Genomic DNA, 14018 nt, shown 5'->3' with positions numbered 1-14018 from the left:
AGCCCAAGATCCCACTCTCTCCTCCCTTTAAAATGGACCTGGTGTCGGAGGCCTCTTCAATCTCTCTCTTCGACTCGGTTTCTCAGCCTGTCTGAGTTTGATCATCCTGGTAACTGGTGACAGGTGACTGTTTATCCATTTAATTGGGTATTTTGCTGAAAGGAACCAATCATTGACCCTCAGACTCTGCACTTTGATTTCAAGGAAGTGATCAAAGTTCGAGATGAACAGTAAAATGGAGTCTGAGAGATTCTTGTTTTATTTGTGTTTTGTTCAGTCAATAAACGCTCGATCGGTCCCTCTCTGAGTATTTTATTCCCAGTCACTGATTGGAATAGAGGCCGTGGCTTCCCAGAATGCTGCTGATCCTTTTCTCCATATCCCTGTGTTTTTCCCGGGTCTCTCCCGGTAAGTACAGAATTCATCCTTCCAATCTCACTCTCTTTCTCTCTCCCTCTTCCTGTGGGTGTAATTTTAACTGTTGCCGAGAGTGTAACATGGGTGCTATTGATCAAGTGCCTGTACTGCGCTGCTCCTAATATTTTCCTCCATTGATGTTAGCAAAGAATGTTGGACTGGTGGGAGTTGTCCACAGATCTCCTGACACCAGTGATGTAGTGGTGGGATGCATAAACATGGAGATCAGAGAATCTTGTCGCAAATTCAAGGTGGTTATAATGGGAGATTTTAATTTTCATGCAGACTGGGAAATGTGAAACAGCTCCGATCATAAAGGCAGCGAATTTCTAGACTGTATCCTGGACAGTTTTCTGAAAAGATATGATTTCGAACCGACAAGGGAGCAGGCCATACAAGACTTAGTTTGGAGTGACGAGCCAGGATTAATTAATAACCTGACGCTGAGGGAACAGTTTGAAAACAGTGACCATAACACGGTCGAGTTTGACATTAAGTTTGAGAAGGAGACAGATCCCACACAAACCAAGGTTTTATATTAAGAACTGCAATAAGGGAATAGGCCAAAAACCATACAAATAATATTAGCGTTAATAGTAAACGTTTTTATAAATACATTAAGAGTAAGAGAGTGGCTGAAGGAGATGTGGCCCATTTAAAGACAGACGCAGGTGATACTGTAATTTTTTTAATATATTCGTTCACGGGATGTGGGCGTCGCTGGCGAGGCCGGCATTTATTGCCTATCCCTAATTGCCCTTGAGAAGGTGGTGGTGAGCCGCCTTCTTGAACCGCTGCAGTCCGTGTGGTGAAGGTTCTCCCACAGTGCTGTTAGGAAGGGAGTTCCAGGATTTTGACCCAGCAACGATGAAGGAACGGCGATATATTTCCAAGTCGGGATGGTGTGTGACTTGGAGGGGAACGTGCAGGTGGTGTTGTTCCCATGTGCCTGTTGCTCTTGTCCTTCGAGGTGGTGGACAACAAGGTAACGGCAGATTTATTAAATGAGTACTTTGTATCCGTTTTCACAGTAGAGGAAGAGGATATAATACCAGTGATAGAAGGGAAAGTAAAAATAAACCAAGGGAGGGAGTTATAGATTCAATATAAGTTTAAAAAATGGTAATAGGGCAATGAATAGGACTTCGGATAGATAAATCTCCAGGACCTGATGGTTTCCACCCCAGGGTATTAAAAGAGAAAGGTGAGAAAATTGTAGATGCTCTCGTCATGATCTCCCAAAACTCTCTCGATTCAGGAATTGTCCCCTTGGATTGGAAAATTGCCAATGTCACTCCACTATTTAAGAGGGGTAAGAGAGATGAACCAGGAAATTATAGGCCTGTTAATCCGACGTCAGTTGTGGGGAAGTTACTGGAATCTATTAAGGACAGAGTGACTGAGCATTTGGACACTATGAACTGATCAGAGTGAGCCAGTATGGATTTGTAACGGGTACGCCTTGTCTAACGAATCTCATTGAATTTTTTGAGGAGGTAACTAACGTGGTAGATAAGGGAGTGTCGATGGATGTTATTTCTGTGGATGTCCGGAAGACATTCGACAAAGTTCCACATAAGGGACTGTTAACAAAAATGAGTGCACATGGAATTGGAGGCAACCTATTGGCTTGGAGAGGGAATTGGTCAGGAGGTAGGAGACAGAGCGTGGGGATAATGGGAATGGACCGAAGTAGGCAGGATGTGACTAGTGGTGTCCCCCGGGGACCTGTACTGGGGCCTCAGCTGCTCACTTTATTTATAAATGACTTGGATGAAGGAATAGAGAGCCGTATATCTGAGTTTACTGACGACACTAAGTTAGGTGGCACAGTAAATAGTGCAGATGGGAGCAGGAAGTTGCAAAGGGACATTGATAGATTCAGTGAGTGGGCAAAACTGTGACAGATGGAGTTCAATGTGGGGAAGTGTGAGGTCATCCACTTTGGACCTAAGAAAGATAAATCAGTGTATTTTCTAAATAGTGAGAAGTTATGAGCTGTGGAGGAGCAGTGAGATTTAGGGGTCCAAGTACAGAAATCGCTAAAAGCAAGTGGACAGGTACAAAAAAATAATTAAAAAGGCTAAAGGAATGTTGGCCTTTATCTCAGGGACTGGAATACAAGAGGAGGAAGTTATGTTCCAGCTGTACAGAGCTCTGGTTAGACCACATCTGGAGATACTGCATTCAGTTCTGGGCACCGCACCTCAGGAAGGATATATTGGCCTTGGAGGGGGTGCAGTGCAGATTCACCAGAATGATACCGGGGCTAAAAGGGTTAAATTATGAGGACAGGTTGCATCGACTCGGCTTGTATTCCCTCGAGTATAGAAGATTAAGCGGTGATCTAATTGAGGTGTTTAAGATGATTAAAGGATTTGATAGAGTCGATAGAGAGAAACTATTTCCTCTGGTGGGATAGTCCAGGACAAGGGGGCATAACCTTAAAATTAGAGCTCGGCCGTTCAGGGGTGATGTCAGAAAGCATTTCTTCACACAAAGGGGAGTGGAAATCTGGAAATCCCTCCCAAAAAGCTGTCGAGACTGGGGGTCAATTGAAAATGTGAAAACTGAGATTGATCGATTTTTGTTAGGCAAGGGTATTAAGAGTTACAGAATCAAGGCGGGAGATGGAGTTAAGATACAGACCAGCCATGATGTAATTGAATGGCGGAACAGGCTCGAGGGGCTAAGTGGCCTACTCCTGTTCCTATATTCCTGTGTTCCTAGATACAGAGTAAAGCTCCCTCTACACTGTCCCATCAATCACTCCCAGGGCAGGTACAGCACGGGTTAGATACAGAGTAAAGCTCCCTCTGCACTGTCCCATCAAACACTCCCAGGGCAGGTACAGCACGGGTTAGATACAGAGTAAAGCTCCCTCTACATTGTCCCATCAATCACTCCCAGGGCAGGTACAGCACGGGTTAGATACAGAGTAAAGCTCCCTCTACACTGTCCCATCAATCACTCCCAGGGCAGGTACAGCACGGGTTAGATACAGAGTAAAGCTCCCTCTACACTGTCCCATCAATCACTCCCAGGGCAGGTACAGCACGGGTTAGATACAGAGTAAAGCTCCCTCTACACTGTCCCATCAAACACTCCCAGGGCAGGTACAGCACGGGTTAGATACAGAGTAAAGCTCCCTCTACACTGTCCCATCAAACACTCCCAGGGCAGGTACAGCACGGGTTAGATACAGAGTAAAGCTCCCTCTACACTGTCCCATCAATCACTCCCAGGGCAGGTACAGCACGGGTTAGATACAGAGTAAAGCTCCCTCTACACAACAACAACAACTTGCATTTATATAGTGCCTTTAATGTAGTAAAACATCCCAAGGCATTTCACCGGATCGATTATCAAACAAAATTTGATACCGAACCGCATAAGGAGATATTAGGACAGGTGACTTAAAGATTGGTCAAAGAGGTAGGTTTTAAGGAGGGTCTTAAAGGAGAAGAGAGAGGTGGAGAGGTTTAGGGAGGGAATTCCAGAGCTTAGCATCTAGGTAGCTGAAGGCACGGCCGCCAATGGTGGAGCGATTAAAATCGGGGATGGGCAATAGGCAAGAATTGGAGAGATCTTGGAGGGTTGTAGGGCTGGAGGAGGTTACAGAGATAGGGAGGGGGCGAGGCCATGGGGGGATTTGAAAACAAGGATGAGAATTTTAAAATTGAGGCGTTCCCGGACTGGGAGCCAAAGTAGATCAGCGAACACAGGGGGTGATGGGAGAACAGGACTTGGTGTGAGTTAGGATACGGGCAGCAGCGTTTTGGATGAGCTCAAGTTTACAGAGAGTGGAAGATGGGAGGCTGGCCAGGAGAGCATTGGAATAGTCCGGTCTGGAGGTAACAAAAGCATGGATGAGGGTTTCAGCAGCAGATGGGCTGAGGCAGGGGCGGAGACGGGCGATGTTACAGAGGTGGAAGTAGGCGGTCTTGGTGATGGAGCAGATATGGGGTCAGAAGCTCATCTCAGGGTCAAATAGGACGCCAAGGTTGTGAACGGTCTGGTTCAGCCTCAGACAGTGGCCAGGGAGAGGGATGGAGTCGGGGGTCTGGGGAACGGAGTTTGTGGTGGGGACCGAAGACAATGGCTACGGTCTTCCCAATGTTTAATTAGAGGAAATTTCTGCTCATCCAGTCCTGGATGTCGGACAAACAATGTGACCAATGAGAGAGAGTGGAGGGGTCGAGGGAGGTGGTGGTGGGGTCGAGCTGGGGGTCGTCAGTGTACATGTGGAACCTGACGTTGTGTTTTAGGATGATGTCACCGAGGGGTAGCATGTAGATGAGAAATAGGAGGGGGCGAAGGATCGATCCTTGGGGGACTCCAGAGGTAACGGTGCGGGAGTGGGAAGAGAAGCCATTGCAGGTGATTCTCTGGCTACGACTGGATAGATAAGAATGGAACCAGGTGAGCGCAGTCCCACCCAGCTGGACGATGGAGGAGAGGTGTTGGAGGAGGATGGTGTGGTCAACGGCTGCAGACAGGTGGAGAAGGATGAGGAGGGATCGTTTACCACGGTCACAGTCACAGAGGATCTCATTTGTGACTTCGATCAGGGCCGTTTCAGTGCTGTGACAGGGGTGGAAACCTGATTGGAGGGATTCAAACATGGAGTTGCGGGAAAGATGGGCACGGATTTGGGAGGAGACAAAACGTTCAAGGACATTGGAGAGGAAAGGGAGGGTGGAGATGGGGCGGGAGTTTGTAAGGACAGGGGGGGTCAAGGGTGGGTTTTTTGGGGAGGGGGGTGATGACGGCAGATTTGAAGGGGAGGGGGACAGTACCTGAGGAGAGGGAACTGGTAACAATATCAGCTAACATGGGGGCCAGGAAGGGAAGTTGGGTGGTCAGCAGTTTGGTGGGAATTGGGTCGAGGGAGCAGGAGGTGGGTCTCATGGTCAAGATGAGCTCAGAAAGGGCATGAGGGGAGATAGGAGAGAAACTGGAGAAAGATGTGAGTTCAGGCTGGGGCAGGGGGGAACTGAAGGGGAAGTTTGGCTCGGTGGGCTAGGGGGAGGGAGGGAAAAGGCAGAGGCAGCTGAACGAATGGTCTCAATCTTAGTGACAAAGTCCATGAGCTCCTCGCACGTGTTGTTGGAGGTGAGGGTGGAGGGGGCAGAGGAGAGGGGTTTAAGAGGACGGTTTGTAGCGGAGAAGAGAAGCCGGGGATTATCTTTACATTCCAGGATGATCCTGGAATAGTGAGCAGTTTGAGCAGAGGAGAGCAGGACCCGATAGTGCTTTATGTGGTCCAGCCAGATCTGGCGATGAATGGCTAAACCAGTTGTCCGCCATAAACATTCAAGTCTGCGTCCCTTGGGCTTAAAGGAGCAGAGGTGGGGGCCGTAACAGGGGGAACAACCAATGTGAGAGAGAGTAAGGGTTTTATTGGGGACAAGGGTATCAAAGATGAAACTGTCCCATCAAACACTCCCAGGACAGGTGCAGCACGGGTTCGATACAGAGTAAAGCTCCCTCTACACTGTCCCATCAAACACTCCCAGGACAGATACAGCACGGGTTAGATACAGAGTAAAGCACCCTCTACACTGTCCCATCAAACACTCCCAGGACAGGTACAGCACGGGTTAGATACAGAGTAGAGCACCCTCTACACTGTCCCATCAAACACTCCCAGGCCAGGTACAGCATGGGTTAGATACAGAGTAGAGCACCCTCTACACTGTCCCATCAAACACTCCCAGGACAGGTGCAGCACGGGTTAGATACAGAGTAGAGCACCCTCTACACTGTCCCATCAAACACTCCCAGGACAGGTGCAGCACGGGTTAGATACAGAGTAGAGCACCCTCTACACTGTCCCATCAAACACTCCCAGGACAGGTGCAGCACGGGTTAGATACAGAGTAGAGCACCCTCTACACTGTCCCATCAAACACTCCCAGGACAGATACAGCACAGGTTAGATGCAGAGTAAAGCTCCCTCTACACTGTCCCATCAAACACTCCCAGGACAGATACAGCACAGGTTAGATGCAGAGTAAAGCTCCCTCTACACTGTCCCATCAAACACTCCCAGGGCAGGTACAGCACGGGTTCGATACAGAGTAAAGCTTCCTCTACACTGTCCCATCAAACACTCCCAGGGCAGGTACAGCACGGGTTCGATACAGAGTAAAGCTCCCTCTACACTGTCCCATCAAACACTCCCAGGACAGATACAGCACGGGTTAGATACAGAGTAAAGCTCCCTCTACACTGTCCCATCAAACACTCCCAGGACAGGTACAGCACGGGTTAGATACAGAGTAAAGCTTCCTCTACACTGTCCCATCAAACACTCCCAGGACAGGTACAGCATGGGTTAGATACAGAGTAAAGCTCCCTCTACACTGTCCCATCAAACACTCCCAGGGCAGGTACAGCACGGGTTAGATACAGAGTAAAGCTCCCTCTACACTGTCCCATCAAACACTCCCAGGACAGGTACAGCACGGGTTAGATACAGAGTAAAGCTCCCTCTACACTGTCCCATCAAACACTCCCAGGACAGGTACAGCACGGGTTAGATACAGAGTAAAGCTCCCTCTACACTGTCCCATCAAACACTCCCAGGACAGGTACAGCACGGGTTAGATACAGAGTAAAGCTCCCTCCACACTGTCCCATCAAACACTCCCAGGACGGGTACAGCACGGGTTAGATACAGAGTAAAGCTCCCTCTACACTGTCCCATCAAACACTCCCAGGACAGATACAGCATGGGTTAGATACAGAGTAAAGCTCCCTCTACACTGTCCCATCAAACACTCCCAGGACAGGTACAGCACGGGTTAGATACAGAGTAAAGCTCCCTCTACACTGTCCCATCAAACACTCCCAGGACAGATACAGCACGGGTTAGATACAGAGTAAAGCTCCCTCTACACTGTCCCATCAAACACTCCCAGGACAGATACAGCACGGGTTAGATACAGAGTAAAGCTCCCTCTACACTGTCCCATCAAACACTCCCAGGACAGGTACAGCACGGGTTAGATACAGAGTAAAGCTTCCTCTACACTGTCCCATCAAACACTCCCAGGACAGGTACAGCATGGGTTAGATACAGAGTAAAGCTCCCTCTACACTGTCCCATCAAACACTCCCAGGGCAGGTACAGCACGGGTTAGATACAGAGTAAAGCTCCCTCTACACTGTCCCATCAAACACTCCCAGGACAGGTACAGCACGGGTTAGATACAGAGTAAAGCTCCCTCTACACTGTCCCATCAAACACTCCCAGGACAGGTACAGCACGGGTTAGATACAGAGTAAAGCTCCCTCTACACTGTCCCATCAAACACTCCCAGGACAGGTACAGCACGGGTTAGATACAGAGTAAAGCTCCCTCCACACTGTCCCATCAAACACTCCCAGGACGGGTACAGCACGGGTTAGATACAGAGTAAAGCTCCCTCTACACTGTCCCATCAAACACTCCCAGGACAGATACAGCATGGGTTAGATACAGAGTAAAGCTCCCTCTACACTGTCCCATCAAACACTCCCAGGACAGGTACAGCACGGGTTAGATACAGGGTAAAGCTCCCTCTACACTGTCCCATCAAACACTCCCAGGACAGATACAGCACGGGTTAGATACAGAGTAAATCTTTCAATCCAGTAATCCCAGTCTGGGTACACAAAACAGCGGGTGAAGTTTTCACTTCTGCCTTGCATGGCTTCCCTCCTCTCCCTCCCATCTCTTCCTTCCTCCCTCTCTTCCCCCCCCCACCCCTCTCTAGGAGTGAGGAGGAGGAGGAGAGGGAAGGGCCGAGTCCTCGATGTGTGGGCCCATTCTGAGTGAGTTATGTTATTGTGTTTGACAGAGTCGCACTCTCTGAGGTATTACTACATCACTATGTTGGGAGGTGCGGAGTTTCCTGAGTTCATTCACGTTGGGATCCTGGATGACATGCAGATCACTTACTATGACAGCGTCATTCAGAAAGATATCCCACGCCAGCCATGGATGAATAGAACACTGGGCGGAGATTATTGGGACCAAGAGACCAAGAGATTGATTGATCGACAGAAGCTGTCCCTGGCTAATGTGAAGATAGCAACACGGAGAACAAACAGCAGCAATAGAGGTGAGTGCACACTCATGGTAGGATCACTGATCCAGGTTCACGTGGGTGTGTAATGGTGAATGCACACTCATGATAGGATCACTGAGCCAGGTTCACATGGGTGTGTAATGGTGAATGCACACTCATGGTAGGATCACTGATCCAGGTTCACATGGGTGTGTAATGGTGAGTGCACACTCATGATAGGATAACTGATCCAGGTTCACATGGGTGTGTAATGGTGAGTGCACACTTGTGATAGGATCACTGATCCAGGTTCACATGGGTGTGTAATGGTGAATGCACGCTCATAATAGGATCACTGAGCCAGGTTCACATGGGTGTGTAATGGTGAATGCACACACATGGTAGGATCACTGATCCAGGTTCACATGGGTGTGCAATGGTGAATGCACACACATGGTAGGATCACTGATCCAGGTTCACATGGGTGTGTAATGGTGAATGCACACTCATGGTAGGATCACTGATCCAGGTTCACATGGGTGTTTAATGGTGAATGCACATTCATGATATGATAACTGATCCAGGTTTGCCTGGGTGTGTAATGGTGAGTACACACTTGTGATAGGATCACTGATCCAGTTTCACATGGGTGTGTAATGGTGAATGCACACTCGTGATAGGATAACTGATCCATGTTCGCATGGGTGTGTAATGGTGAGTGCACACTCGTGATAGGATAACTGATCCATGTTCGCATGGGTGTGTAATGGTGAGCACACACTTGTGATAGGATAACTGAGCCAGGTTCACATGGGTGTGTAATGGTGAATGCACACTCGTGATAGGATAACTGAGCCAGGTTCACATGGGTGTGTAATGGTGAGTGCACACTTGCGATAGGATAACTGAGCCAGGTTCACATGGGTGTGTAATGGTGAGCACACACTGGTGTTGTGATCACTGAGCCCAGTTTCGAGGAGTGCTAGTGAGTTGTACACGAGGTGCCTGAGCTGTAACCTCGTCTCCTTGCATTGTTGGTGCTGGGTTTTCAAGGTTGCTTTCAATCTGTGTCTAGGACTGAACTTCCTGCAGTATACCTCGGGCTGTGTGCTGAACGATGACGGGGTGGTGAGCGGAGTCCGCCAGTATGCCTTCAACGGGCGTGACCTGATCAGCTTCAACCTGGAGCACGCGGTGTGGGTCTCTGCCTCACCCGCTGCTCTGATCACCAAGAACAAATGGAACAAGAACAAGGCCGACAACCAGTACAAGAAATATTACACGCAGGAAACCTGCGTCAAATGGTTAAAGAAATACCTTGGGTACTCAGCCCAGGCAATGAGCCGCAAAGGTAGGTCAGGAACAGACACTGCCTAATGGTCCTGTCACCTGGTACACGCACGTTACACTCCGATTACAGACACATTCCGCCTCGTCTGACGATGGTGACAATTTCCCCCAACATGGAGATTCCAGGGGCACAGAGCATAGGGTACAGGGCACTGGGCACAGAGCAGAGGGCACACGGCGCAGAGGGCAGAGGGCACACAGGACAGGGCAGACAGCACAAGGCACAGAGCAAAGAGTACAGGGCACATGGCACGGCATAGGGCAGAGTACAGGGCAGAGGGCAGAGGGCACATGACACACAGCATAGGGCACAGAGCACAATACTGGACAGAGGGGTCCTTTGGCATTCCCTGGACTCCCATAGACCTTCTGATCCATTGAGAAGGTCCTGGCAAGCCTGGACACCCTGCTCTCTCTCTCTCTGATAGTACCCGGACCCCCTGCTCTCTCTCTCTCCGATACCCGGACCCCCTGTTCTCTCTCTCTGATACCCGGACCCCCTGCTCTCTCTCTCTGATACCCGGACCCACTGCTCTCTGTCTCTCTCCGAAAACCGGACCCCCTGTTCTCTCTCTCTCCGATACCCGGACCCCCTGTTCTCTCTCTCTCTCCGATACCCAGACCCCCTGCTCTCTCTCTCTCTCCGATACCCGGACCCCCTGCTCTCTCTCTCTCTCTCTCTCTCCGATACCCGGACCCCCTGCTCTCTCTCCGATACCCGGACCTCCTGCTCTCTCTCTCTCTCTCCGATACCCGGACCCCCTGCTCTCTCTCCGATACCCGGACCCCCTGCTCTCTCTCTCTCTCCGATACCCGGACCCCCTGCTCTCTCTCTCTCCGATAACCGGACCCCCTGCTCTCTCTCTCTCTCTCCGATACCCGGACCCCCTGTTCTCTCTCTCTCCGATACCCGGACCCCCTGCTCTCTCTCCCTCTCTCTCCGATACCCGGAACCCCTGCTCTCTCTCTCTCTCCGATACCCGGACCACCTGCTCTCTCTCTCTCTGATACCCGGACCCCCTGCTCTCTCTCTCTCTCCGATACCCGGACCCCCTGCTCTCTCTCTCTCTCTCTCTCTCTCCCCGATACCCGGACCCCCTGCTCTCTCTCTCTCTCTCTCTCCGATACCCGGACCCCCTGCTCTCTCTCTCCGATACCCGGACCCCCTGCTCTCTCCCTCTCTCTCCGATACCCGGACCCCCTGTTCTCTCTCTCTCTCCGATACCCAGACCCCCTGTTCTCTCTCTCTCTCCGATACCCGGACCCCCTGCTCTCTCTCTCTCTGATACCCGGACCCCCTGTTCTCTCTCTCTCCGATACCCGGACCCCCTGCTCTCTCCGAGACCCGGACCCCTGCTCTCTCTCTCTCCGATACCCGGACCCCCTGATCTCTCTCTCTCTCTCTCTCTCTCTCCGATACCCAGACCCCCTGCTCTCTCTCTCTCTCTCTCCGATACCCGGACCCCCTGCTCTCTCTCTCTCTTTCTCCGATACCCGGACCCCCTGCTCTCTCTCTCTCTCTCTCTCTCTCTCTCTCTCCGAAACCCGGACCCCCTGCTCTCTCTCTCTCTCTCTCTCCGATACCTGGACCCCCTGCGCTCTCTCTCTCTCTCTCTCTCTCCGATACCCGGACCCCCTGCTCTCTCTCTCTCTCTCTCTCTCCGATACCCGGAACCCTGCTCTCTCTCTCTCTCTCTCTCCGATACCCGGACCCCCTGCTCTCTCTCTCTCTCCGATACCCGGACCCCCTGCTCTCTGTCTCTCTCTCCCCGATACCCGGACCCCCTGCTCTCTCTCTCTCCCCGATACCCGGACCCCCTGCTCTCTCTCTCTCCGATACCCGGACCCCCTGCTCTCTCTCTCTCTCTCTCTCCGATACCCGGATCCCCTGCTCTCTCTCTCTCTCTCTCTCCGATACCCGGACCCCCTGTTCTCTCTCTCTCTCCGATACCCGGACCCCCTGTTCTCTCTCTCTCTCTCTCCGATACCCGGACCCCCTGTTCTCTCTCTCTCTCTCTCCGATACCCGGACCCCCTGTTCTCTCTCTCTCTCCGATACCCGGACCCCCTGCTCTCTCTCTCTCTGATACCCGGACCCCCTGTTCTCTCTCTCTCCGATACCCGGACCCCCTGCTCTCTCCGATACCCGGACCACCTGCTCTCTCCGAGACCCGGACCCCTGCTCTCTCTCTCTCCGATACCCGGACCCCCTGATCTCTCTCTCTCTCTCTCTCTCCGATACCCAGACCCCCTGCTCTCTCTCTCTCTCTCTCCGATACCCGGACCCCCTGCTCTCTCTCTCTCTTTCTCCGATACCCGGACCCCCTGCTCTCTCTCTCTCTCTCTCCGATACCTGGACCCCCTGCGCTCTCTCTCTCTCTATCTCTCTCCGATACCCGGAACCCTGCTCTCTCTCTCTCTCTCTCTCTCCGATACCCGGACCCCCTGCTCTCTCTCTCTCCGATACCCGGACCCCCTGCTCTCTGTCTCTCTCTCCCCGATACCCGGACCCCCTGCTCTCTCTCTCTCCCCGATACCCGGACCCCCTGCTCTCTCTCTCTCCGATACCCGGACCCCCTGCTCTCTCTCTCTCTCTCCCTCCGATACCCGGACCCCCTGCTCTCTCCCTCTCTCTCCGATACCCGGACCCCCTGTTCTCTCTCTCTCTCTCTCTCCGATACCCAGACCCCCTGCTCTCTCTCTCTCTCTGATACCCGGACCCCCTGTTCTCTCTCTCTCCGATACCCGGACCCCCTGCTCTCTCCGAGACCCGGACCCCCTGCTCTCTCTCTCTCTCCGATACCCGGACCCCCTGATCTCTCTCTCTCTCTCTGATAGTACCCAGACCCCCTGCTCTCTCTCTCTCTCTCTCTCTCCCCGATACCCGGACCCCCTGCTCTCTCTCTCTGATAGTACCCGGACCCCCTGCTCTCTCTCTCTCTCCGATACCCGGACCCCCTGCTCTCTCTCTCTCTCCGATACCCGGACCCCCTGCTCTCTCTCTCTCTCTCTCCAAAACCCGGACCCCCTGCTCTCTCTCTCTCTCCGATACCCAGACCCCCTGCTCTCTCTCTCTCTCCGATACCCGGACCCCCTGCTCTCTCTCTCTCTCTCTCTCCGATACCCGGACCCCCTGCTCTCTCTCTCTCTCCGATACCCGGACCCCCTGCTCTCTCTCTCTCTCTCTCTCTCCGATACCCGGACCCCCTGCTCTCTCTCTCTCTCCGATACCCGGACCCCCTGCTCTCTCTCTCTCTCTCTCTCCGATACCCGGACCCCCTGCTCTCTCTCTCTCTCTCCGATACCCAGACCCCCTGCTCTCTCTCTCTCTCCGATACCCGGACCCCCTGCTCTCTCTCTCTCTCTCTCTCCGATACCCGGACCCCCTGCTCTCTCTCTCTCTCCGATACCCGGACCCCCTGCTCTCTCTCTCTCTCCGATACCCGGACCCCCTGCTCTCTCTCTCTCTCTCTCTCCGATACCCGGACCCCCTGCTCTCTCTCTCTCTCTCCGATACCCGGACCCCCTGCTCTCTCTCTCTCTCTCTCCGATACCCGGACCCCCTGCTCTCTCTCTCTCTCTCTCTCTGATACCCGGACCCCCTGCTCTCTCTCTCTCTCCGATACCCGGACCCCCTGCTCTCTCTCTCTCTCTCTCTCCGATACCCGGACCCCCTGCTCTCTCTCTCTCCCCGATACCCGGACCCCCTGCTCTCTCTCTCTCTCCGATACCCGGACCCCCTGCTCTCTCTCTCTCCGATACCCGGACCCCCTGCTCTCTCTCTCTCTCTCCCCGATACCCGGACCCCCTGCTCTCTCTCTCTCTCTCTCCGATACCCGGAACCCCTGCTCTCTCTCTCTCTTTCTCTCTCCGATACCCGGACCCCCTGCTCTCTCTCTCTCTCTCTCCGATACCCGGACCCCCTGCTCTCTCTCTCTCTCTCTCTCTCTCCGATACCCGGAACCCCTGCTCTCTCTCTCTCTCTCTCTCTCTCTCCGATACCCGGACCCCCTGCTCTCTCTCTCTCTCTCTCCGATACCCGGACCCCCTGCTCTCTCTCTCTCTCTCTCCGATACCCGGACCCCCTGCTCTCTCTCTCTCTCTCTCCGATACCCGGACCCCCTGCTCTCTCTCTCTCTCTCTCTCCGATACCCGGACCCCCTGCTCTCTCTCTCTCTCTCTCTCTCCGATACCC

General features: G+C 52.5%; 1 protein-coding gene across 1 annotated transcript; it reads left to right on the top strand.

The window, feature by feature from the left end:
• On the top strand, positions 1-9866 carry LOC137310511 (major histocompatibility complex class I-related gene protein-like). The gene is made up of 3 exons (XM_067978282.1): positions 1-408; positions 8265-8528; positions 9550-9866. Exons 1-3 carry the CDS (start codon positions 357-359, stop codon positions 9849-9851), a joined length of 618 nt encoding a protein of 205 aa, XP_067834383.1. The 5' UTR covers positions 1-356; the 3' UTR covers positions 9852-9866.
• The last annotated feature ends 4152 nt before the right edge of the window (positions 9867-14018 follow it).

Source organism: Heptranchias perlo, unplaced genomic scaffold (assembly GCF_035084215.1).
Source record: "Heptranchias perlo isolate sHepPer1 unplaced genomic scaffold, sHepPer1.hap1 HAP1_SCAFFOLD_256, whole genome shotgun sequence".
In the NCBI taxonomy this organism is placed as follows: domain Eukaryota; kingdom Metazoa; phylum Chordata; class Chondrichthyes; order Hexanchiformes; family Hexanchidae; genus Heptranchias; species Heptranchias perlo.
The sequence above is the reverse complement of the archived record's forward strand: the minus strand, read 5'-3'. Positions and strand labels throughout refer to the sequence as shown.

Bases quoted from the DNA above. Each gene is read 5' to 3' on its own strand.
- LOC137310511 (XM_067978282.1), top strand. From the start codon at position 357: ATGCTGCTGATCCTTTTCTCCATATCCCTGTGTTTTTCCCGGGTCTCT. The intron at 409-8,264 runs GTAAGTACAGAA...TGTGTTTGACAG, and splicing joins TTTTTCCCGGGTCTCTCCCG to AGTCGCACTCTCTGAGGTAT. The intron at 8,529-9,549 runs GTGAGTGCACAC...ATCTGTGTCTAG, and splicing joins AACAAACAGCAGCAATAGAG to GACTGAACTTCCTGCAGTAT.